The sequence below is a fragment of the Ahaetulla prasina genome, chromosome 7, assembly GCF_028640845.1.
Source record: "Ahaetulla prasina isolate Xishuangbanna chromosome 7, ASM2864084v1, whole genome shotgun sequence".
In the NCBI taxonomy this organism is placed as follows: Eukaryota; Metazoa; Chordata; class Lepidosauria; order Squamata; family Colubridae; genus Ahaetulla; species Ahaetulla prasina.
The window spans coordinates 54457075-54484627 of NC_080545.1; the positions used below are offsets into that span (position 1 = coordinate 54457075).

Consider the following 27553-nt stretch of genomic DNA (forward strand, 5'->3'; position numbering starts at 1 on the left):
ATTGGATAACTAGGTTATATCCTGAAGTTTTATGCCACAAAGCATAAATTTCTCTGTCACCTGTTGCTGTGTCTCGGTATATCTAATCAGGATTCCAGGTTAACATCTCCAAAATCAGCTGTGAATCTCAAAATCAAATACTTATTCAAATCTACACCAACGTTTTCTGCTTGTGCTTTAGCATAATATATACATATTTCTGCACAGTAACCTAATTCTAATCTAAAATGGGGCTGGTTTTGATATCTACACATTATTTGGATAGTATATAAGAATTATAATTAGATTTGTTAATACTATATACTTGTAAGTGATGTTACACAAATCGGAAAAAATCAGGAAAGAAAAATCGATTTATTTAATCAGGTGCCCACCATATTGATATTTAAATCTAATTTTCCAATCCATTTTCCTTTTTTAGGTTTGTTGGAGGAGAGCTGAATATTTGTTATAATGCTGTGGATCGCCATATTGAGAATGGACACGGGGATCAAATTGCTATTATCTATGACAGTCCTGTAACAAATATGAAAGAGTTTATAACTTACAATGAAGTTCTTGAACAGGTATGTTTTACATGAATATTCAAACTAAATGACGGTAATGATAAAACATATCCTATAATAGTTATAACATTTCAAATAGAGAAAATAGATAATTGCAAATACATAAATTCTGTTCGAGTTCACTTGAAACAGATACTGTTGCTCTGTGTTGTTATTGAGTTTGTTCTACCACTGAGCCCCTTCTCTTGTTTGTTTTCTCAAAGTTTCCCTTGAGTTGAATTTGACTCCTGTTGACTGTACAGATACATCCATGTTGTTTTCTTGACTATAGTAAATGTGGTTTCCCAATTTAATTTGCACCCCTTCTATACAAGTGCCTTTCATGTCTGACTTACTCAGCTTTTTGAGATTAGCTGAGGTCAGAAAGATGCTGCCCCCTGCTGTGGCTATTTACTATTTTTAATCTTTTCAGTTTAATTACATGTAACATGACAGTGCAGTAGGTTAACAATTGAAAGTCATTAGAAGATTGTCTTTTTTAATTATAGAGTTTTGCCATAGAATAAGAGGATGTATAATTAATTTGTACTGAATATTGAGCTGAATGTCAATGTAATGTTTGCATAACCGAAGAGCTGTATGAGTGGAGATGATCAAATCGCAAAGCGGTGTACTGGTTTCTTTGTATAATTCTGTGTTATATAGATGAAAGCTTCTGTCTTCTATGAACAGCTTTAAATATGTCTTCAGATGGCATCTGTCTTAGTCTTATTTATAAAGATTATTGTTTCAATGGAGATTGACGATAGATACTGTACAAAGGGTCTGCGTACTTATCCCAATTTCCCGAAGGCCATCACTCTGCTAAACAAATAATTCCATCAACACTGTCAGACTATTTACTGAATCTGCACTACTATTAATCGTCTCATAGTTCCCATCACCAATCTCTTTCCACTTATGACTGTATGACTATAACTTGTTGCTGGCAATCCTTATGATTTATATTGATATATTGACCATCAATTGTGTTGTAAATGTTGTACCTTGATGAACGTATCTTTTCTTTTATGTACACTGAGAGCATATGCACCAAGACAAATTCCTTGTGTGTCCAATCACACTTGGCCAATAAAATTCTATTCTATTCTATTCTATTTGATATTTCAGGGTTTTTTTAAAATAAATTTATGGACATTTCTAAAATTTTGTTTTCATTTTGTCATTATGGAGTACTGAATGTAGATTAACGAGAAAAAAAATGAATTTCAACAACTGTAGAATGAAGCTGCAGCACAGCACAAAATTGACAAAAGTAAAGGGGGTCTGAATACTTTCTGAATCCACTGTAGACTTTAGGTAAGATTTGGAAAACTATAGGAATAGTTCTGTATAATAATCAGGTTTAGATCTAAATCCGGCAGATTGTTGATGTCTTCCAGATCCTCCAGTTCAGGTAGCTCAATTCGTGATGTAGCAAATGCCATGTTAGTAAAATAAGAAAGCAACAACCATCCATGATCTGATTCTGAATGAGTACTGATCTGGCCCATATCACAGAGGATTTATTTAAAGAAGATTGAGAAAGGACATTTATGTAGTACAAGAATGTGGGGAAATTTCTAAGAAAAAGGCAGTTACCAAATATAACTAATATTTGCTCTTCAGGTTCTTATGAATGGGACTTGGCTAAGAATATTAACAAAAGTACCTTCTCAATAAATTGTGATTTTGTCATTCTTAAAACAGTATTGTTCTCTCATTTGTAAAAGAGAGTTGTAAGAACTTGGTTTTAAAAGTCTTGTTGCTCTGCCAGGTTGCATAATTTCAAAAGTCTCCAATTTTCCATTTTTGAATTAAATACACGATCATGTGCAGCATACCACTATATGCAAAATAGAATCTCTAAGCTCTTCCAAGTCAACATTTTGCCCATATGACACCAAGCAAAAGGTACATGTAATGAATATTTTGATGTTTGATATTTCCTTAATTATCAATATTTAAAGTGGTTTACTTTGTTATGCTGGTTTAGATGCTGTTAGTTTATTGATAGACAGATACAAAGATTTAAAACCCATTAACATCAGACAATTTAGAATAGAATAGAATAGAATTTTTTATTGGCCAAGTGTGATTGGACACACAAGGAATTTGTTTTGGTGCATATGCTGTCAGTGTACATAAAAGAAAAGATATGTTCATCAAGAATTCTAAGGTACACTTAATGGTAGTCGTAGGATGCAAATAAGCAATCAGGAAACAATATCAGTGTAAATCGTAAGGATACAAGCAACAAAGTTAAAGTCATAAGTGGAAGGAGATGGGTGGTGGGAACGATGAGAAGATTAATAGTGCACATTTAGTAAATAGTTTGACAGTGTTGAGGGAATTATTTGTTTAGCAAGGTGATGGCATTCGGGAAAAAACTGTTTTTGTGTCTAGTTGTTCTGGTGTGCAGTGCTCTAGAGCGTCGTTTTGAGGGTAGGAATTGAAACAGTTTATGTCTAGGACGTGAGGGGTTGTAAATATTTTCACAGCCCTCTTTTTGACTCCTGCAATATACAGGTCCTCAATGGAAGGCAGGTTGCTAGCAATTGTTTTTTCTGCAGTTCTAATTATCCTCTGAAGTCTGTCTTGTTGGGTTGCAGAACCAAACCAGACAGTTATAGAGGTGCAGATGACAGACTCAATAATTCTTCTGTAGAACTGTATCAGCAGCTCCTTGGGCAGTTTGAGCTTTCTGAGTTGGTGCTCATTTATTATTTATTTATTTATTATCATTATCATTATTTTATTTACTTTATTTTATTATTAGTTTATTATTATTTTGTCTGGTTGTACTGAATTATTGACTAACATTATATGTTTTAAAATACTTTTTTTGAATGATATATTTTTAGACCAGGTACAAGGTCAACTTAATATGATTTTGAACAGGTAAGCAGGGATAAACCTGTTTAATATTTGGAGATGGGATCAAAAATTCCAGTGCATTAGACTGGGGAATATATTCTAGAACATGACAGTGAAGGAACACTTCTTTATTATTTCCCAGAAAACAATCTGAATGTATTCATGAAATAAACAGATCAAGGTTGAAATCAGTTTTACAGGCAAGCTCCACCATAAATAAAATGGCATCCTTCTGTTTTTAATTTAGTGTAAGTAGACCAATAGTTCCTTTAATTGCTCTCTATTCCAGAAATGCAGTGGAATCTGGTTATTTTGGTGATTTCTTCAGTTTGGATTTTCACTCTTTATCCCCTAAATTGCCTTTTCCACTTTAATATTCTAGCATAGATAAACCATTTATTCAAATTGATCTCTCAGGACACCTAGGAGGCATTGTGATATGCCTATTAATTGGGTTTATGCCTTTTCCTCAAGTCAATAGAATAAATGTTTTGCTGTATTTTCTTAATAGAAGAATGCTATCCGTATCCTCCAGACAAGTAATTAAGTGAGCAGTTTGTATGGCTTCACTTCTCAAAAGATTTATTTTTCTTCTTCCTTCCTCCCCTTGCTTATATAATATACATCTAGAATATACTTTCAGAAGAGGATAAAAATAAGCCTCTATATTGCTTATGTCATGCAGAGCCAGTGGCTTGATTTTATGGAGGAGGAGTAATGCTATCTACCTGAACTACTTGAAGAAAAATGGAGTGTTAACTTCTATGAACTTCTTTTAGTTTAGAACAAGTAATACAAATTAGGACCAGGGAAATAAACTCCATTCTCCTCCTTCAATTCATCTTCCAAACTTCACTGGCTACAGGCCAACTCTAAAGAAGTTATTTTAGCTGGAATTCATAGGAGGAGAAACCAAAGTAACTACTTCACGGGTATTGCTTACCTGAAAGCTACAAGAAGAAAATGTTCCCATGGAAAAATCAGACTTAATAGAAAATAGGGTGTTCCTCTAAGTTATAATGATTGAATCCAAAGGTAAAAAGTTCCATCATTTTTTTTAAAAAAGAGAGCAAAAAAAAAAAAAAAGTAACAATGTCTTGTACCTACAAGGCAAGATATCAGATAGTTTGAGGGTTTGGTTTGAAATGGTGATCTTTGTACTCCAGAAGTAGGTAGGCTAGGGCCAGGGCCAGGACCCATTCTGGAAGAAGTTTCAGTATTTTATTTATTTATTTATTTATTTATTTACATTTATATCCCGCCCTTCTCCGAAGACTCAGGGCGGCTTACAGTGTGTAAGGCAATAGTCTCATTCTATTTGTATATTTACAAAGTCAACTTATTGCCCCCCCAACAATCTGGGTCCTCATTTTACCTACCTTATAAAGGATGGAAGGCATTTTACCTACCTTATAAAGGATGAGTCAACCTTGGGCCTGATGGGACTTGAGCCTGCAATAATTGCAGGCTGCTGTGTTTTAATAACAGGCTATCTTACAGCCTGAGCCACCACAGCCAGGGTGAAATAAATGTATTGTCTGCAAAGCTTTAGGTACCCATTTTGCCCATTATTATCTCAACTTCTGATACTGGAAAAAAGTCAAAATATTTGCTGAAATCCACCAGCATCCTGGTGAGTCTTAGGGCCACAGAAGAAAAATCAGTGGATATATTTCTTATGCCCTTGCTAAAAAACTTGGATAGGTTAAGAGAATTGTGGGGATTTAATTCTAAATGAAAACATCCTGTGAAATATATAATAATAAAAAAGATCAAACATATTATTCTTGTAAAGGCAGACATGTTGCTGACTTCTGACTTAAAAGATTTCTAAGAATATCATACTGCTTTTACTCATTATCTAAATATTTATGTGATTCTCAGCTTTTTTCATTATACAGGTAAGTCTTTGACTTACAACAGTTAGTTTAGTAACCGTTCACAGTTACAATGGCACTGAAAAAAATGACTTATGATCATTTTTCACACTTACGACCATTGCAGCATCCCCATGGTCATGTGATCAAAATTTGGATGCTTGGCAACTGGTTCATATTTATGATAGTTACAGTGTCGATAAGTGTTTAGAGACTCAGGGAGATAAAAAGTCAATGGCCTACAACAGAAATACAAGGGACTATATCAAAGGACAGATGAATTGAAATGCCTTTGGGCCTTGTAAATATTTTTGTGTTTTTGTTTGATATTTTTTTTTTCTACAGGAGCTCCGCGTGAAAACCCTTGCATATTTAATATGTAATATCATGAAATGCAAATTCTGTATTCTGTATTGATGCTCATTCAGTTTTATTTGTAAGTGATGCAAATTGAGAATAAGCCAAATACTGTCTTTTCTATGTATTTATAATGTGAAGTTGCATGTTTATGTGAATTCTTTTCAAAGAATAATATTTTGTAATATAAATAACAATCGTAGTGTTGTAAGAGTAGAGATACCAGAAATATATTTTAAGAGGTAAATTGGTCTGCATCAAGAAATAAGCACATAAATTATTGCAACTGGATTCATTTTTATTTTGGTCTTCAACTAGCATAAAAATTTATGGGATTACTCACAAATTATAAATTGCTAGTAGATTTGAAAACAATCTAATCTAAATATAATCTAATCTAAATATCATATAATAATATTAATAAAACATATCTGTAATAATACCTTAAACTAATACTTCAACTACACACACACACACACACACACACACACACATACATACTCACGAATATGAAATTGATTGTGTAAAGATTTATTTATTTTTTTATTTTATTTGAATTTATATCCCGCCCTTCTCCGAAGACTCAGGGCGGCTTACACTGTGTTAAGCAATATACAAGCTTATTACAATTCTTTCTAAAGTTACAAAGAATGCATACTAAATACAGAAGGAAATTAAAATGAACCTCTTAAATATTAAACAACGTAAACCATGGGTGTCAAACTCGCAGCATCATATTGCTGTCAGGTGACATTTTGTGATGTTTTTCCCTTTTGCAAAGCTGGGGTGGGCATGTCCTGCGCATGATATATCTGTTCCATGGCCCGCCATTTTGACACCCCTGAGTCCTAAACTCTCCTGTTTAATTTTTCAGAATACATATTTTCCATCAAATTTTAGTACAGTACGTACCTCTATATTCACTCTGTATTTTAAATGAAAGGATGTGAAATGGCGGGAAATCAGGGGTGAAATCCAGCAGGTTCTGACAGGTTCTAGAGAACCAGTAACAGAAATTTCGAGCAGTTTGGAGAACCAGCAATTGCCACCTCTGGCTGACCCCAGAGTGGAGTGGGAATGGAGATTTTGCAATATCCTTCCCCCGGGAGTGGGGAGGGAATGGGAATTTTGCAGTATCCTTCTCCTGGAATGGGATGGGAATGGAGATTTTGCAGTATCCTTCCCCTGGAGTAGGGTGGGAATGGAGATTTTGCAGTAACTTTCTCCTGCCATGCCCACCAAGCCACACCATGCCCACCAAGCCATTCCCACAGAACTGGTAGTAAAAAAAAAATTGGATTTCACCACTGCGGCAATTGGCATATATTGTATATTCTGGAAAGCTTGTGAAAAGTTAAGGTGGCTTTTACTATATGATTTTGTATCAAAGTGACTTTGTACTAATATATACTGTAAGCCCAACCTTATGGAATTACCTCTTTATCACATGGGTGCTTTTAATAAAGTCTAAACAATAGTTAATACCAGAAACTTTAAGTTCATATCAATAATTGTAAATTGCTACTTTTACAGGTTTCCAAGCTAGCTGGTGTTATGCTGAGTCACGGTGTGAAGAAAGGAGATTGTGTTGTTATCTACATGCCGATGATACCACAGACAATGTACACTATGTTGGCTTGTGCAAGAATAGGAGCTATACATAGTCTTATTTTTGGTGGATTTGCTTCGAAAGAGCTTTCTAGTCGCATTGATCATGCCAAGGTAATAAACATCTCTCGTATTCTGAGAGGAAATGGCAGTCTTATGATAAATACTTTAAAAACAAACTTTTCTTTCACAGATTTCTGCCAGCTTAATTGTGTGAGAATATCAGAACTGATGCCATTTACATTGTTTATATATCACAAATAACCAATTTTATTACTCAGCCATGAAAAAAAACGCTTACACTTGCTTTGAAGTAATTTCATATTTTAAAGTTGCACCTAAAAGAGCAACTTTCTTATAAGTAAGCTGACCTAGGCTTGAAGCAGAAGGATAATACGTGCATTCTTAGTTCAGGCTATGTCTTGATTTTTCTGAATTCATGAGAACTTAGCACATAGCATGAATTTAGACAGAATTTAAATTTAGGACAGCATGCTCCTTTAGCAGAAGCTTAACTGATCAATATAATCTTTCAATCAAGGGTTCATTTTTTTTTAGCATTAGACATGTTTGAACTATAGAGTGCATACTGTGACAATCAGAGGTAGGTTTCAGCAGATTCTGACCAATTCTGGAGAACCAGTAGCGAAAATTTTGACTAGTTCAGAGAACCGGTAAATACCACCTCTGACTGGCTCCGTCCCCATCTATTCTCTCCCTCCCAAGTCCCATCTGATCAGGAGGAAATGTGGATTTTGCAGTATCCTTCCCCTGGAGTGGGGTGGGAATGGAGATTTTACAGTATCCTTCCCCTGTCACGCCCACCAAGCCACACCCACAGAACTGGTAGTAAAATAATTTGAAACGAACCACTGGTAACAATGCATAAATATATATATATATTGAAAGGATAATCTCTGTCGTTCCTACTACCTCCAGCTTTCATATCTTCTTCACTCAAAACTATTCTGAAGAAGTCATCTGAGGCAAGAAGCCTATTAGATGCTAGATACTCTGACACATCTACACACCATGTTGAATAATCTTGCTTTGGATGATGCTAGCTGGTTATTTTGTATGCTTTTGTCATCACCTTGGTTTATTTTTTAAAAAGTTACAATAGCAATGAATGATGGGTTTCATCAGTAATGTTTTGTTAATAAGATTTCCTTTGATCCTCTAGTAATAAGTTTATTAAAGATAATTCCTCCATGCGTTCACTGCAATGAATTTGGATGTCATGATCAGAGACCATAGATAACTGGTTTCTTATCTTTTTTACAGGTAATATTCATCAATTACAGTGTTGAAAAGAAAGAATTCCAACTGCTTCTGAGCTAGTGCTTGCCTGCTTTGCAGATGATTATGTTGTGGCTAATTCATGTTTTTCTCTAACAGTATTCCGAAAGTATAGTTTAAAGGTAGGAGTAAAAATGAATGAAATTTCTTTCAGATTCCAGAGAGGATTATTTGTTTGGGTATTTGCTGCAGAACAAAATTAATCTTGGCTTCTTCATATTGTCTGTTTTTGTTTTTTCTAATCCAGTGAAATGTTGGAAAGAAAGGATGTAAAAAGGCTCAGGGCTTTTTCTGTTTACCCATCAACAGGATAACTTTCCCAAATCAGAACAAGATTGAATGTTATGTGTCGAAGAAGCCAGAAAATTGGTGGACCAGATTTGACTAGGAGTTGTTGAAGAAAATAATATTCTCCCATCTTGTTAATGCATCTGCATAGAAATGGCAGCTGGGTAGAGTTTTGGACTGTTGCCGACTGTTCCATTCTAAGCCCTCCTTCCTTATTTCATAACCCAAAATACAATACAGTAGTGGCCAAAATTGAGGAAACCTTTTGGGAAAAGTGTATTTTTGAGGTTTGATGGCTAATAACACCACTTTTCTTTTGGAGCAGTGCCATAAAATTATATATTCATGGAAAGATAATTTAATCAAGAGATATGATAAAAGTGGCTTTTTTCGTGGAATTCTAGATTTTAGGCCAAATTCCTGCAGTCTGCACCAAACATTCTGTCACGTAGGCACAGTCTCTTAATTCTTCTATCATCATTTGTGCACTTTTTCCTGCCTTTACCAGTGTGGCTTTGTAGTGATTGAGTCTCCTTATACCTCTTCAAAAACTTAGAAATGCCACCTTTGGTTAAGTTTCCACCAATTTTTCTTCTATTTTCTTTATAACTGTAGCCTTGTTCACTTAATAATACTATTTTACTTCACTTTCTGGGTGACCAGTCAACTCTTTTTTGCACCATTACTTTAATTTTTTTACATTTTACAAGCTCACTAAATGAAAGAACACAAAAACCCCCAACCAACTTGATAGAGATCACGTAACACACTGACAAATGTCCTCCTCTCAGCTTCAATACATGACATCAATAACTGAATACTAGTGTGATATGATTGGCTCATTGCCGAAGCAAGATGACACCTGATTGGTTCTCTAAACACTCATGCTCTTTGGCTACAATCAGATGAAGGAAAGCTGCCTGATATCAACCTAAGCAAGTTGTGTTTCCTTTTTCTGGTTATTTGGCTATACCTTTTCATAGAATACAGATAATTGAACAAACTTCGTTGCATTACATTCTTGATTAAATTATCTTTCCATTGATATATAATTTTATGGTACTACTCCAAAAAACAATGGTGTTATTAGCCATGAAACCTCAAAAATATATTTGTAAAAATATACAAATAGAATGAGACTATTGCCTTATACACTGTAAGCCGCCCTGAGTCTTCGGAGAAGGGCGGGGTATAAATGTAAACAAAAACAAAAAAAAAAAAAAAACCAAAAAAAAAATACACTTTTCCAAAAAGGTTTCCACAATTTTGGCCACTACTGTATACGTAGCCCATGCTGTATTTCTCTGTGCAGACTTGCAAAGACAGTGTTGTAGTTTGAAGGGAAATACAGAGATACAAGCAATATGCAATTACCCAGATTTTACATATACATGTAACATTTTCACTAATAATAAATATTTTCTTTTGGGAACCATTAACCATTTGTTCAAGTTAAGTTAGTCTTTAATCTTTCAGACCTTTTGGACTAACCTAAAGAAAGACTCAATGGTTGGTGAACTTCTGCATTAGAGGGTATGCCTAATAAGAAAGTTTCAAATTGTGATGAATATGGCATTACTGATTGAACAATCTAAATCTGTATTTGATGTAATGAGCAAAATTCCTAGGTTACGCAAAAGATAAACTGAGTTCAGATTTTGCATCAGGCTAAGAATCACTTAGTTTTTTAGTGTGTGGGGTTACACTAAATATTGGAAAATAAAAGTTTTAATTTAATTTTTTTTTATTAAAAAGTTTTACTTTAACATTCAAATCCAATAACATATTTAGTGTACAGTCATATACCATTAATCGGACCTGCCCGGTCACCACCCCTCTTCCTTTAACTCTCTATAGACGAGAGGTCGAACGACTAGCCTTGTGGTGCAACCAAAACAATCTGGAACTGAACACACTCAAAACCGTAGAAATGGTGGTAGACTTTAGGAAAAACCCTTCCATACTTCCACCTCTCACAATACTTGACAACACAGTATCAACAGTAGAAACCTTCAAATTTCTGGGTTCTATCATATCGCAAGATCTCAAATGGACAGCTAACATCAAAAACATCATTAAAAAAGGACAACAAAGAATGTTCTTTCTGCGCCAACTCAGTAAGCTCAAACTGCTCAAGGAGCTGCTGATCCAATTCTACAGAGGAATTATTGAGTCTGTCATTTGCACCTCTATAACTGTCTGGTTCGGTTCTGCAACCCAGCAAGAAAAACACAGACTTCAGAGGATAATTAGAACTGCAGAAAAAATAATTGCTACCAACTTGCCTTCCATTGAGGACCTGTATACTGCACGAATCAAGAAGAGGGCCGTGAAAATATTTGCAGATCCCTCGCATCCTGGACATAAACTGTTTCAACTCCTACCCTCAAACGACGCTTATAGAGCACTGCACACCAGAACAACTAGACACAAGAACAGTTTTTCCTCAAGGCCATCACTCTGCTAAACAAATAATTCCCTCAACACTGTCAGACTATTTACTGAATCTGCACTACTATTAATCGTTTCATAGTTCCCATCACCAATCTCTTTCCACTTATGACTGTATGACTATAACTTGTTGCTGGCAATCCTTATGATTTATATTGATATATTGATCATCAATTGTGTTGTAAATGTTGTACCTTGATGAACGTATCTTTTCTTTTATGTACACTGAGAGCATATGCACCAAGACAAATTCCTTGTGTGTCCAATCACACTTGGCCAATAAAAAATTCTATTCTATTCTATTCTATTCCCTTCTCTACCTTCTTCTACTTTCCACGACCATCCTCCCCTTCTCTTACCTACATCCTCTCCTCCTTCCTCCCTACTCCTTTCTTCTCCCTCTTCTATCCCTCTTCCTTCCTTTCCTCTTCCTCCTCTTCTCTTTCCTACCTCCTTTTCTCTTCTCCTTCCTTCCTTCCTTCCCATCATTCTGAAATGGTAGCCAGGCAGCTCCGATCTTACATTAATTATACATCTTCAATCATCTCTGTACATTAACCATCAATCCATTTTCTACCCTCATTCCCCTCCCCCTTCCTCCCCCTCCCTCCCCCCTCCCCCCGGGACTTCCTAGAACCGAATACAGGGTATAAAACTAACAGTCAAAAATTAAAATATAACACAAATCATAATCCATAGTCACTCTTAAAACCTTAACTCCCCTTCCAGAAACAAAGAAAATACATTTCTTCCAATCCATTATATATCAATCAGACCATTCCACTCCTAGAGTTCTCCAAGATTTCCGATTGAGTTGGTGTTTGTTCTTCAATAAAGTACATAGTTTTTAATATCCAACCTTCATCAATCAATACCAAAACAACGTTCCATCTTCCAATATTCACCAAGGATTCTTCTGTATTGTCTTTCTTCCTTAAGCAGTCTCTCAAGAATAGTTCATATTTCCAACTTAATTTCTTAAATTTTACTGTCCAATCTCCAAAGGTAAACAATAATCCATCTTTTCATATCTTTGGTATCATTTACATACATCAAGTAATATTACTAATATTATTGTTAAACCTATATTATCTCCACAATATGTCAATTGTAATAATTAAAATCTTCACTTTACCTTGCTTATATCAAATAACATTATTAAAATTACACCTATAACTTATCCAAAATATATCAGTTTAACAATTAAATTCTAGTTAATCATATAACGACATTACATCCATCTCTCAAATATAATATTTAATCCAAATTCCTAAATTTTACTATCTATCCTCCAAAATTAAACAATATTCCATCTTCCTATTCCTTTATACCTCAAATATATCAAATAGTACCCCTAAAATTACACATTTGTATCCAAAATAAATCATTTACAAAAATTAACCATAATCATATATAATAGAATTAAACATTCTCCCTCCCCTTATCTTCTATCTTACACATTTTCCACCATCTATTCACCAATCAACTTAACATCTACCGATAAAGGATTCCCAATCTTTAATACATTAGTGTAGAAATCTCGTGCTTTGAAAACTGTATTGAGAAAATACTTTCTTCCTTTATAATTCACTGTTAAGCCAGCTGGAACCTCCCATCTAAAATATATCTGATGTTTCTTAAATTCATCCACTAAAAAAGCAAATTCTTTTCTCTTTCTTAACATTTTAGGAGGAATTTCCTTCATTTTATATCTTGTCCTAATATTTGGAATTTATTTTTATAAAATGCTTGCAAAATTCCATACCTAATCTTCTTATTTGTAAAATAAATAACCACATCTTTCGGTGAATGCTTTTGCCTTGCCAACCAAGAATTAACATGATAATTTTTTTCAATATTAACTTCAAAATCTTCTGGTTCCACTCCATCTATCTGAGCAAAGGCCTGAGTAAAAATCTCTTTCAAATTTTCATGCCTACATTCTTTTAATCCCCTCACCCTTATAGCATATTCCATTAATTTATATTGTAATATAACCCTTTCTTCATCTGCACTATCTACCTTAACCTGAATATCATCTATTTTATTTTCTAAATTCAAATTAATTTGAACTTCATCTATTTTCCTTTGCAAATCTAAATTAATTTGGTTAAGTTCTTCCAGTCTTTCCTACGTCTGAATACTAGATAGTAACAATGGGGTAATTGATTCCTTTAATTTTTTTATCTCCCTCCTCTGCTCTTCCGCCCTATCTTTAAAATCCAGTATTTCTTTCTCCATTTCATTAAATTTTTTATCTATTTCTGAAAGATGAGCCTCCATAAGCTCCTGTAAAAAATTCCTTAAACCTTCCTTGATATCTTCTTTTAATTTCTGTATCTGAACTGAAGAAATTTCCAGTATTTTAGAAGTGGTTAATTCTCTTTGCTTAAAAGCCATTTTTAAACTAAGTAATACCAAGAAGAAGAAAAAAGAAAAAGAAAAAGAAAAAAGAAACATTCAGTAAACTTTTCTTCTTAAACACTGTAATAAAAAAATAAAAAAAGAGACAAAAAATTCCATTTAAAAAAATATCTTGTTATATTCTTCTTAAAGGTTCCACGCCAGCAATTGTAATAAGCATTTCCTTAGCTTTCACTTCCAATACACAAAACGCCATTTACTTTCAATACACAAAACACCATTTCCTTTCATCATCTCCAATCTTGACTACGAATACATTCTCTGTCAGGGAGTTAAAATCTTCTTACAATCAACTGCCAACGCTCCTGTTTCAGTTCTGTCCGCGTTAGCAGTCCTTCACTAATCCATTTCAGTCGTGGAGATGGACGCTGCGTTTTGTTCCGCCATTTGGCAGAAGTGTTCCGGATTCCGGAGCTTTTTTCGGGCTATAGAAGGAGCATTCCCGTCAAGCCACCAGAAATCTTTCTTGGGCTTTCCTGGGGGCTCTACTTCAGCCCGAATGCTCACCTCTCCCTCTTTGCCTGAGGGAGAGATTTTCAAGCCACTTGACAGCAGATTAACGCTGTCTGAGCGGCTCTACAGAATCACACAGAACTGGCGGGCTAAAATAGACCGCCATTAACGAAGCGGAGCCACCGGAAGTCCCCTTAATTTAAATTTAAAAACACATTTATGCCACAGGGTGATGAATCCAAGGCTTGAAACAACTTGTAATTCTAAACATGAAAACAAGTCATTCTTTTGTCTTGCTGCAAATGCATACACATCATTTTTCTATTTAATCAAGCATTTGTGCATGTAATTATGGGGGAAAGATCCCGGGATTCTTCAATGCTGAATGGATTCTTTGCTTGTGGAGAAGGAGGTATGATCTTGATGCTTAGTATGATTTGAGTTTGTATGTGTATGCATGTATATGTATATGTATGTATGTATGTAATATACTCTCTTTTTTTTAGCCAAAACTGGTTGTAACATCCACATTTGGAATAGAACCTGGAAGAAAAGTGGAATATGTGCCACTTCTAGAGAAAGCACTGGAGATGATCAGTCATCAACCAGAAAGAGTTCTGATTTATAGCCGCCCTAATATGGTAATTATAGCAACCATTTATGTTCCTCATTGCTCTAGTCTTTCAAATCATATTTCCCTAAACAGTTGAATTGCAATCTCTAATTTCATTGGATTCTGGCATTTCATCATTTTAGTCTGAATTTCCTGTCCCTTACAGCCTTGAAATACTGTATACTGTATTTATATGTGCTATTATAGATACTAAAATTCTTGCATAAAGAAGATTTTATTATTATTTTATTCTTTTCTCTGTGCATGTACATAAATGTGCTTTTACAAGACATAATGTTATTACCTTGTATACAGGGAGCTGTTCCTCTTAAGCCAGGACGTGATTTGGACTGGAATGAAGAAATGGCCAAAGCAAAGCCATGTGACGCTATTCCTGTACATTCAGAACATCCACTTTATATTCTTTATACATCAGGAACTACTGGTACACCCAAGGTAGGTCTGTATTTCAATGCAAATAATTGTAATCAAGTTAAGTTCTATTCCAGATCAGGCAATATTTAATTAGTTAATTTCATTTAAACTTTTTTTCTCTTTAGTTTTCTCCTAGTTTTTTTAGGAGGGTTAATGTTCAAATTCTGTTCATTCTCCTAACTGATTTGGCACAACTTTGCTTTTGTATGAAGTGAGGGATAAGATTAAAAGCCTGGGCTTGTGTATTAGTGGCATATGGTCAAAAACAGTGGAATATTACTGTGTGTGTAAAGAAGTCGCAACAAAAGTTAAAAAATTCCCATAAGAACAAGAGGAGAGATCATAGCAATGCAGCCACCTTCTGTATCAGAGATGAGAATGAAGAAAGGGAAGGTACATTTACCTGTAAATCTAAGAGATAGAAAATCCTTATGCATCATAAAAAACATAGGCATTTTTACAAAGATATTTTCCCCAAAATAAGACCCTTTATTATATTTTTTTTGAAACCTGAAATAAGCGCTTGGCCTTATTGCCATGCGCTCAAAAGCCCAATTAGGCTTATTATCAGGGAATGTCTTATTTTGGGGAAAACAGGATAGCTGCCTAAAAAGATGTAGGCAGGCACCAGGTGACCTTTAAAATCCATTTGTTATTTTATGATCTATTCAGTCTTGATGTAAATGGGTTGTTTGGGGAAAGATAGGAGGCAAGTAGGAATAGGCTGAGTTTTTCAAACTTATCAGGCTTGGGCTTTTTCAACATTTGGGAATGGGGAAGGAAGAATGCATTCTCTTTTTTCCTTTTCCTGGCTCAATTATTTCAGCTCTTATTCCAGTTATTGTTGAATTACACCTTCATAGACATTGTTGCTTTTCAAACTGTTCCAGAACCATCTCTTATGAACATTGCTGCTTTGTGTGTGTATGTGTGTGTGAGGAGGTGTCTTCTGCCCTTCTATACCTGCCCCTCAACTAGCCCATCCCTTTCTGTTTAGGAGCAAGGTGGGGCTCCCAGAGTAGTTATAGACACACATCTCTTAAGAAACAGTATGTAGTGAAACTAGCCAGCTGCAGACTCAGATCTGTGATTGAGCTAGGCCAGTCAGTCACTGAGTTGACTCTGAAGATTTGGAAGGGTGGTTGGCTAATGCCAGGCAAGATTGTCCATGCTGTTTTAAATATCTGAGGGAGAAAAGAAACTATCTGGTGGGATGTGCTGCTCCAGCATGCAGTTTGGAAAGTGCAGGGAAGGCCAGTTTTTTAAAGCTAGTGTTCAACCTATGCCTAAGCCAACACTGACCTGGTCTTCTCCAGTGTTGTTCTGTGTTAAGTCTATTAAGCCATTGTAACAGTTTCTCTGGCCATGGGAGGAGCTGGTAAGCCAATAGTGCAAAGCTATGGGTGGGCTCTTTGAAGTTAGAAGGATATATGTGGGTTGGAAGCAACAGCTGTCTCATTGCACTGAATTGCATTTCTTTTCTGCCTCACATACACACACTAAATTGAACAATGATTTGAACCATAACATGTCCCTCCAAAAGATGTTTTAATTGATAAAATACCAGAAATGGTGACTATGCCAATTCAAATGTGTGGATTTTCTAGCCTGTACCATTTCCACATTAAAATAGTATGGATTAGAAAATGGAAGCTATAAACCTCAGAAATACTAATTATGTTTTGTAGTGATTAAATGAGAATAACTTGTTTTCTTTCAATTACCTGAAGTTCTTTCTACATCTATTCATAGTCCTAAAAAGGGATGGGAACCCTGTGACTTTCCACATGTTATTGAATTATCTGTTATGACCTTGTTAAAGTTCAGAAATATCTGGAAGACTGCAGAATATTCACCATGCTTTAAAAAATGCATTTGGATTAACTGAACTGCAGAATCTCAATTTTTCTCCTGCCATTGTAGAATTACACATTCCCCATATTGCATCTAAGAACTAGATTCTGAATAAAGAACAGATTTATATCTTGTAACCTATGCTTGGAAACCTGAAAGCTCTCAGAATTAAGGAGAGGGATATTAATTTCCTGCAAGTGCTCATTTAATTCTAATTAATTATTTAAATATCAAATTTCTTTCATTCAGGGTGTTGTCAGACCAACAGGTGGCTATGCAGTTATGCTAAACTGGACCATGTCAGCTGTATATGGACTTAAGTCTAAAGAGGTAATTTCAATTTATATAATATGTTTCAATTAAGAAAATTTGTGCCTATATTTTAATTACATTTTATATCTCATTTTTAGGTCTGGTGGGCTGCATCTGATTTAGGCTGGGTGGTTGGTCATTCTTACATTTGCTATGGACCTCTTCTGCATGGGAATACAACAATTTTATATGAGGTGATTATTTTTAAATTTTTAATTATTTAACTCATTTGAGTTGCTCTTCAGCAAATAGACACATACAATTCTGTTAATTAATGGGTGATCACTATTACTACTTTTAGGAATACCAGTCTCATATAGAATGTTTGGTTATGAGGTGATTAGGAAGGCTTGGAGAAACATAATTTGTGGAGCACTCTCATCTGTTTAGCAGCTTATGTTAGTCTAAGAAAATAATAGTTTCCTGCTATGTAAGCAAGCTACAGCAAGCCTGAAGTTTGCATGTTCCACATCTTTATATACTAGAGGTGAAGATTGGAAGCTTTTTCCTCTGATTTTAAATAAACTACTTTTTCCACATTATATGCCATCAGGAGAACTATATTTTATTCAACTTCTAAGCAGTGAGTTTTAAAAACACCTTTTTTAAAATACATGTTGTGCATTTTTTCTTTGATAATATATGTAGACATCTTACCAAAGATGCCTGCAAGGCCCAGGCAGGTTAATAAGATAGTGATTTTCTCAAAAATGTTAGCACCAAGTAATTGAGGAATTTAAAAAGATAATTTTGAAACAGAAAGCATACCCAAAGTCAGCCTTTGAGCCACTGAGATAGCTTTATATAGGTAAAAGGAACAAAACAACAACAGCAACACCACAAAACCACTCAGGGAAAGAGAGAAGCTCCTTCTTGCCCAACTCAGGTGTTCATCATCACCCCATCCACCATGGTCTTCACTTGCAAAAAAAAAATCTAGTCTCCATTGACTAAAAGCCTGCTCGTACCTGGGCTTAAAAACTGTACCGGATTATGAACATAAATCAACCAAAACAGAGAGAATGAATATGTCAGCATTCCAGAAAACCCCATTTCCAATTAAAAACTTTGAAGCAAACATTTTCTCAAAAGTTCCATTTATTAGAGTAGGTATACTGGCACATCTGAGAAAACCTGAATCTGAGAGTTCTGGGTTTTCTTTCAGTAAATCAAAAACCCCCAAACCATACCCTCACTCATCAGTCGATCACATGCTCCAATCACCATCTGTCCCATCTTGAGACAGCACTCCACATGCCTTCTCCAGATGCAAGATCATCTTGACCTTGACCGAAAGGAAGAATGCTATTTTGTCTAAATACATTCCCTCTCCTAAATCCCCCCCTCCTACTTTCCCACACATGAGAAGGTGGCAGTGTGGAAGCTTCCATCCTAATATGGATTCCAAAGCTGACAGAATAAGTGAGACTCTGAGTTGAGCTCAGTTTCGATAATTTTCATGGATACTTGCATGGAGTTTTCTTGATAACAATTTGGAAGGAGTTTAGTTTAGTGTATAGGTCTGGGATTTCCAAATAGTGGTATCTAGGCTTGAGTGTGCTTGAAACCCAAAGAAGGTCAGCCTGGTTTTGTACCTGCTGAGATGTGTATGCAATGTGCTAATAATTACCTGGTAACAATTCAATGCAGTACTTGCAAGACATGTTTTTTTGTACCTTGTTAATTTATTCAGTGCATCACCAGACAGCCTTAACACACTAATGTGGGTGCATATGAATAATTTCCTCATGTTCGTACAAATGCATTTTAATCATAGTTTCAGTATTCTGCTGACAAGTTGATGCCATGTTGCAATGAGCCCTTAAACTGTGAAAGAATTATGGAATACCTTTTACCCAGTTACATTTTTAAAACTAATCTCTTTATAGGGAAAACCTGTAGGAACTCCAGATGCAGGTGCTTTTTTCCGTGTGTTATCAGAATATGGAGCAGTGGCTCTTTTTACTGCACCAACTGCAATTAGAGCAATCCGTCAACAGGACCCTGAGGCTGTCCTGGGGAAACAGTACAATTTGACAAGGTGAATTTTGGTCTTTTTGCTTATCATATTTGCAGATGATGCAAAATTGGGTATGATAGCAAAGCCCTAGAAAACAGAAATAACATTAAAATGGGCCTTGATTGGACAAATGGCTTTAATAAGCTTCACAAACTAGAACAGCAAGAACAACACTCTCTGAATGTGACTTTGATCTCATTAAACTTGTTTTGTATTTATTTATTCCAAATACATCTGTGGCAGATGCACTTCTAATCTCAATTCTTTTATTCAGGAATCTATTTGAAATATATTGTCAGATAATTTCAGTTACCCGAATCAAGTTACCTTAATTCGCTTTGTCTTTAGAATACATCATCTTCTAAAACTATTGCCACTTCTCATTATTGTTAGGCCTATTCATATTATTTCATTCCTGAACTCTACCATATTACAATTTGTTGGTGAAAAAATGTTATTTTCTACACGTTCACTCCAGCTCATTGTCCAGTTATTTTACACTAGATAGAACTGGACAATGAGCTGGAGTGAACGTATTTTTAATTGAACAGGATAATTATCTTCTGCGATAATCCACTCTTCCATTGTACTGTTTTGGCACAGTGGCTGGTTCTGAGTTTAAGAAGCTGATTCCACATGGAATCTCTCAGGAGGATCCTTTTCTATCTAATTCACTTTAAAGAAATCTGCTGCCTAGTCTTCTAGTCAGCAGGAGGGCTCTAAAGGATGATGTTCTCCTTCCCTCCTGGGACACCCAATAAGAATATATATATATATATTCTTATATATATATAGAAGCACAAAGCTGAAGACACCAGCCTGAAGATGATGAGTGAGACCTCGTTGAAACGTCGCCAAGATACTCTCAACCTTACACGGGAAAAGACCCGAAAATACCAAGACCTACACACACACACACACACACACACACACACACACACACGCACACATATATATACACCTTTAGTTATGTAAAGAAGAAAAAAGTGTACTACTTGCATTAAGCAAATAATAGCCACAGATACACAGGCAATATTACACAGAGATAAGAATCACTTGAGGAAACAGTTAGTAAGTTCACTGGGAATGTGAGGCTTGCCTAGAGACAGCAGTTCATGCTCTCAGTAGTCTGAGTACTCTCCTGAGCAGTGCATTTCAAAAGCATAATGCCCGCTTAAAGTTCTCCCGTAATAAAAATACAGCCACAAGCTGCTTTTGCAAAAATCTTGCGGAGTTGTGTCATTCTTCTCTTGGTTGCTTGATCACCCCTGGATCTTCCTCTTTGGCCAGTTTAAATCCTGTTTGCCTCTGAATTCTGGAAATGAAAGTCACCCCCCCAATCTTCCCTCCCCCCCCCAATCCGTTAGACAATTCTCTTGCTTGACAGCCTGAAACTTGGTAGCTTCTATCTTTCCCCTCATTGGTTGATTGTGCTAACTAATCTGAATCTCATGCACTTAACCACAGCTTTATGTGGCTGCAGGGAGTTGAGTTGTGAGCCCTTTGAGATTGGTCAAGAAGCAGTACAAAGACTACAGGAATGCCACATTATTGTTGGGTGGTATAATAATAAAATTAGAATGCCTATGGAGTTTCCTTTTGCCCACTAGTGCAGGGGTCTCTAACCTTGGCAACTTTAAGACTTGTGGACTTCAACTCCCAGAATTCCTCAGCCAGCTTTGTTGAAGTCCACAAGTTTTAAAGTTGCCAAGGTTGGAGACCCCTGCCCTAGTTTACCAGACAGAATTAAGGTGCAATTATTTTGCGTTTGTTTCTTATGCTTTATTTAATTTCCCAGGACTGTCTCTTACTTTTGATTAAATGTTAACTACATACTTTCTTCAAAATTATCTCAGCATATCTCTAAAGGAATGGAGTCCCAGCAGGGCACAGTACTGCAAGAAGAGAAACATTGTCCCTTGTTCCCTTTATCTTCCCAGGCTGCCTCTTACAATCATTTCTTTTTACTAGCTATTGTTCTTCAAGATACATTCCTTCTGCTCCTCTCTTTTGTCTTTATAGGTCTGTGTATGTGTGTCTATCTTTCATACACACAACAGCATTTTTTTCTTTTCTTGAACAAATCTAACTTTGTCTCTCTCTATTTCTTTTAACCGCTCCATTCTGGAAAGTCACCTGTTCTGTTTTTCTTCTGGATGTCATGCTGTCAAGCAAGAAGTCTTTTATCACTTTTGCATACATTAGTATCTGATGGTTCTATTGCCTTTGATTCCAACTTCCATCCACTACAGACTTGTTGAATCAGATCCCTAGCACTCAAATTAATTTCCTTACTCTTCCTTGCAAACCTCTACACATTTCCATAAATTAACTTATTATTCAGTATGTAAGTCGATTGTAAGTCAGTACCACTGTAATTGTAACAGCTGTAGTAACGGAATCCTGCAAGTTTGAATCCTTCCTTTATCTCTGTGCTATCTAGGGAGGCACCTGTCAGCCTTTACTCATTTTACTATATTGGCTAAGACTTGCGCCCCACTCTTATTTTACTACTGCCTTGGTAGCAGCTCTTCTTCACCTTCTTCAGGGCCATTCTTTTTGCTCTCTACATCTACAAATTTCTTTCATCTAGCAATGTGCTCTCTGTGTGTAATGATGGAAGAATCTTGTTTCAGTATCACGTCGTCATCATCTACTTGAAAATTATGTATGTTTGCTGTGCAAAAGAAAAATGTAATAATCCTTGAATGAACAATAAACAATCAATCCAGTTTAACAGACATTATGCTAAAATAAATGTATTTTTCTCAGGTTCTTTTGCTGCAGTAAACTAATACGATTACCTATTTGGAAATCCTTGTAAGATAGAGAATCTGAGGATCTGCAGGTTATCAGTGATCCTTAAAAATCATATTTATGAATTCGGAAATCTCCCAAAGTTGTTACAAATCACACTTCTTAAAGTGACAGGAGGGTATAGTAATTGATAGTAAATAAATTCACTATAATTATTTTTTTTACCTGAAAATGTGAATATAATGAAGTCAACTTGAGTTTTTATCCTGCCCTCACTTCTGGTGTAGCATTCAAATATAAAATGTAAAAAAAGTGAGTATCCTTGCTTTATAACTCTTCTGTAAGTAGGAAACAATACTATACATAAATGCATCTGTTATTATATGTTTATATTTCTTGGTAGGAAAATAATGTTGAAAATAATCCTATTTAATGTAGGTTTCGAACGTTGTTTGTAGCTGGTGAACGCTGTGATGTGGATACATTAGAATGGTGCAAAAAAATTTTCAAGGTACCAGTTTTGGATCATTGGTGGCAAACTGGTGAGTTGATTATACCTGTCTGAAAACAAATTCACATAAACAGTTTTACGTCTTTTCTGATTGAAGTTTGTATTTCAGATTAGTTCACATGTTGGGCACCTTAAATAAGTTTGTATTTTTTCATTAATTTGGATTCCTTTTTATAGCTACTGTACTGTCTTCCCACTTTATTTTGGTTTCTTTTACTATATCTGTACCTTCTATTGTTTTGAGCTATTGTGTTTATCTAAGAATCATGAATTAACTGAATACTATTGTCTTGGGAAAACAAAAGACTGATATGTATTTATCTATTAGAAAAAATATTTTTCTTATCTGTATGTAAAATGGGAAGGAATAGAGTTGAAATGCACCAGTAGGAAAAGTCCAGCTATGTAAAAATTACATATAGTAGAAAAAAACTTTTTTAGTCTCAGCTCAGTTGTAAGCAAGCAAGAGTTGCACATGAACCACACCCTCAAAACTGGTAGCAAATGTTGGGAGAAAATAGCCACCATCTGCAATTTGATAGGTATTTGGAAAAAAAAAAAGGTAGAGTTTTAAACGGGAACAGCACTGACCTTGGAAAAAGTGTGTCTGAAAATTGAGTCTTCTGATGCTACTTATATCTCATTTATCTAACCCCACTCATCAATAGCCATTTGGATTGTTTGAGGGGTTACAGAGAGCAAATTCACCATTCTTTGCCTTTGGTCCCAATATTGCCATGAGGAAGAACACATGGAGAACATAGAAGTGATGCAGTTTCCCTCATGCATTGAATCATAAGTACTTCTTGAATAGCTTTGTTGTCATAGCTATTTTCAAAGTCCATCCTGAAAGACATGGAGGCTAGACAGCCATTGCTGCAGCTGTTCTTTTGCTTCATCCTGGAAAGGCCAGTTCAAATTGGGGGGGGGGAAGCCCTGTCAACCAAACTCCAGCCATGTGTTTACTAATGATTTATCTATCTTCACTAGCTAGAGTGTTGATTTAACAGTAATGAACAGAAGCTTTATGTTGTCACATTGTTGACTGGGTGAGGCTAGAATAGGTTGAAACTCACCACTGAAAAATGACTATTGAGAGTCTCTTGTGAGATTGGCTTCATGGAGATGTTGCTGTCACAAATAAACAAACAAGCTGGATGAAACTGAGTAGCAGCTGAAGTGCCAATTATGTCTCGAATGGGCTGGGTGGAGTCCCTCTGCTCCATCCGGTTATTCTCAGCTTATAAAATAAGGTTGGAAATGGTTCAAAACTGCTGCTCAGGGCAGAGATACCCAGACCATCCCAGAGTCATGGTTGTCCAGTCTTTTTTGGGAAGCTTCCAATGATGGACCACCTATGATTCCAGGAAACAGGCTGCGGCACTGTTTAATAGCTGTCATGATCAAGAAATTCATCCTAGTTTTAAGCTATCATGATCAAGAAATTCATCCTAGTTTTAAGCTGTCATGATCAAGAAATTCATCCTAGTTTTAAGTTTAAATCTCTCTAAAGCTTTCATCCTTTGGTTCTTGTCCTGGTCCTCAGGCACTAAGGAGAATAAATCCACATCCTCTTAAATAGATAAGCCATAACAATTGTCTCTAGAGCCATCTAAAATACCAAATGATCCCAATAAACAGGTATTATATTCTCTATATTTCCTTAATATATTAAAGTTCTTCCTTCCCTTCAGTTAAGTCAAAATTTTCTTACTGCTGTGTGCATTATTACTGGTCACTGTAACTAATTTTATAGCATTCCTCAATGTACTATTAGCAGACAGAGGACAGTTCAAATGTTATTTATTAAACCTATTAATGTAGGTTGGCGACCCCCAGGGGGAGGGCCTTCTCTGTGGCGGCACCAGCCCTGTGGAACGAGCTTCCTCCGGGATTACGACAACTCCCCGACCTCCGGACCTTCAGACGGGAACTGAAGACTCTATTATTTCAGTGCGCTGGACTAGCCTAAGAATAAAATGTTTTAGCAAATTTTAATGGGGTTTTTACTGGTTTTTACTGTTTTAGTGATCAGGCCATGGTAATATTTAGTTTTAACTGGGTTTTAATGCTTATTTATTATATTGTTTTAATATGCCTGTGAACCGCCCTGAGTCCTACGGGAGATGGTGCGGTATATAAGTATGATTAATAAAATAAAATAAATAAAATAAAATAAAATAAAATAAAATAAAATAAAATAAAATAAAATAAAATAAAATAGAGTAAAATAAAATAAAATAAAGCTGAAGTATGTGAAGGAGGAGCAGCTGACACTGAGATATTGAACAAGAATGTATATAAAAAATGGCAGAACTGGGGATTTTTTTCCCATAGAGCCTAGGACATGAGAGGCAGATTTTATGTGTAGTCTCACTAAGTGGAGGATTAAGTGAGATTACACATAATTAAGAAGAGAGGTTTAAGAATTTGAACTAATTAAGTAGACATTAATTAGTATAAATTCTTCAATGTAGCCGATAGTGGGGAATAGCCAAGTCAAAGTGATGTTCAGGTTGGGAGTCAATCAGTATACAAATTGAATAAAACTGAATTAATAAAATAAAGACAAAGGATACATACATGCTACATTACTATCATGTGTCATGCGGAAGAAATAAAAGACATTTAGTTAACATATGTGGTAATAGTACTCACATTAGTATACCAACTTGAATCCCATTTTAAAAATAAAAGTAATGAAAAGGTTTTGCTAAATATAGAGTTAAAGGAGAAATTATGGGAATCATAGGGTTGGGTGGTTTTCATTTCTCAATTGCCCAAAGAAGATGGCATTTATTCACTGAGAGAGGACAGACTGTTTTGAAAACAGTACTTCCTCATGTCTTCATTTTCCTTCTTTCCTTCTGAAATTTTTAATAGTCATGATACAAATCTTATCTGTGAATCATCATTTACTTGAACCAGCTTTTCAAAATGCTGTCAAAATTAGAAAGAAATATGTTCCCACCCCACCCAATTTCAATACCTCTGTTGGTAGCCCAGCTTTATCTCTCTGAGAGTATCCCAACATGCGTTTTCTGTCATTTCTTCTAATTTTGGAACTGCATATGTATGGCATCTCACTTTCTTCTGAAATTGTATGTGTTAAACATGAATCCAGTGTTTCTTTTCAGGCTCCTTCCTTGCCTTGCGCTGTCCCTTACTGATTGCAGTAAAAGAAAGACTAATCTAAGTCTTTGAGATTAGACATGGATCTAATCTCAAAATAATTTTAAGGTGTGCTAAAGGAGAGAGAGAGAGAGATGATGGGGAAGTTTTTCCAATCTCATTTGCATAAATGAGAGAAGCTCTGACTGCCATTAGTTTTATATGTTTCTCTGAAAATGTTACAGGTTGCTGATGTCATTTCTGTTGCCTGGCAACGGCTTTTTCCCTTGTTCTGTGACTAGGGTCTTCATTAGGTAACGTAGATATTTTTACTGGTGGTTTGTGAATAGGGAACTGAGAGTTAAACTCCATGAATTTCTCTTATGGAAATAATAATCCTTTGGTAGATTTAAGACAGCACTGATGGATCTTTTCCTGGAGAAAGAGTACAAAAGAGGTTATGAAACACTAATCCCTGCTGTAGATGGTTTTTCTCATATTTAAAAATAGCAGCTGTCTGATATGTTCTCTTTTGTCTATGGTGGGCTACTGACATTAAAGCAGACACAATGCTTTTTTGGAAGCAGTTACATTATAAATGTTTAAGACTGATATATGAGATTCTTTTGTGTTAATCATCTGCGTCTTGTCTGTTGAACACCAATTGTTAAGTACCTTAAAGGTGGAGATGAGTAAGATGTTTTGATTCTATTCAAAACTGGAAAAAAAATAAGGATTTTCATTAAAATGCTGTGATGTGCTGGTACACAAGAGAGTAAAAAGTACTGACAATAGTCTTCAATTTTTTTCTGCCACTTTGCGTCTGTTTATCTTCTCCTTTCCAAAATACAATTGCCATTGTGATCCTTATTGCTTTCTTCTCCCTTCTGTAGGATGTGCTATGAAAGAAAAGTTTCTTTTTCAAACTGGGAAATTAAATAAGTAAAGTAACCATTTCAGCTATCTGAATTTTAAGAGGGAAATAATTCAGTGATGCCACTTATTGTTGAAAAGCAAGACAAAATATCTTGTTTGCCATTATTCCCATGGGTAGATTGTCCAATTTAATTAATAGAAATATGGTTCCAGATCCTTAAAAATGATATTCTTCAATGTTTTTCTAATTTAGCTACCATTAACAATAGAGTCTGTAATTTAGCCAACAGATATTCCTTTGGCTTGACCTTACTTTGCTACTTTTTCATATATTTCATTTAGTCCGTGGACACACTGGATATTAACTTCCAAGAATACAGCTGGATTTTTTGAAGGGGAAAGAGCATATGGCCCACTGCTGGCCCTAACTCATGAAATTGCACAAATGCTCAGGTATTATGATATGTGGAGATGGGCATGTGCTTTCCTAGTAGGAATTATTTTAACACAGGAGATGAAGTTTAGATGTTTTTAATCATTGAATCTTTCTCTCTCTCTCTCTCTCTCTCTCTCTCTCTCTCTCTCTCTCTCTCTCTCTGTAGGGGGGAGAGAGACAGAGAGACTGAAATTTGTGTCCATGTGGCAAATTAAACGTGTTGCTTTTTATATATATTTTATCTTTAAAAAGCATTTTCTCTGTTCAGAACATTATGCTATTTTTACAAGAAATCTTCACGTATGCATTAGCTACAAGATGCTTAAAGAAATGTGTTAACACTTTGGGTGGTGGTCAGCCAATAAGTTCTTTAAGATTCAGTAGATTCAAACCCAGTTGAAACAGCCAAAGAGGATTTGATTGAATAAATAGAAGAAAGTGAATATAGA

General features: G+C 35.5%; 1 protein-coding gene across 4 annotated transcripts in view; it reads left to right on the forward strand.

The window, feature by feature from the left end:
• The window catches only part of ACSS3 (acyl-CoA synthetase short chain family member 3), a 52714-nt gene that overhangs the window by 5812 nt on the left and 19349 nt on the right, over nt 1–27553 (forward strand). For 2 of the 4 annotated variants that reach the window (XM_058189557.1, XM_058189556.1), the window contains exons 2-9: nt 422–566; nt 7190–7378; nt 14686–14820; nt 15108–15248; nt 17331–17411; nt 17492–17587; nt 19283–19434; nt 22609–22712. In XM_058189557.1, the coding sequence (XP_058045540.1) occupies nt 528–566; nt 7190–7378; nt 14686–14820; nt 15108–15248; nt 17331–17411; nt 17492–17587; nt 19283–19434; nt 22609–22712 (937 nt within the window). In that variant the 5' untranslated portion in view covers nt 422–527. Of the gene's footprint in view, nt 1–403; nt 567–7189; nt 7379–8548; nt 8686–14685; nt 14821–15107; nt 15249–17330; nt 17412–17491; nt 17588–19282; nt 19435–22608; nt 22713–27553 lie in introns of those variants that run through there. The other 2 variants (XM_058189558.1, XM_058189559.1) reach the window with 2 other exon arrangements.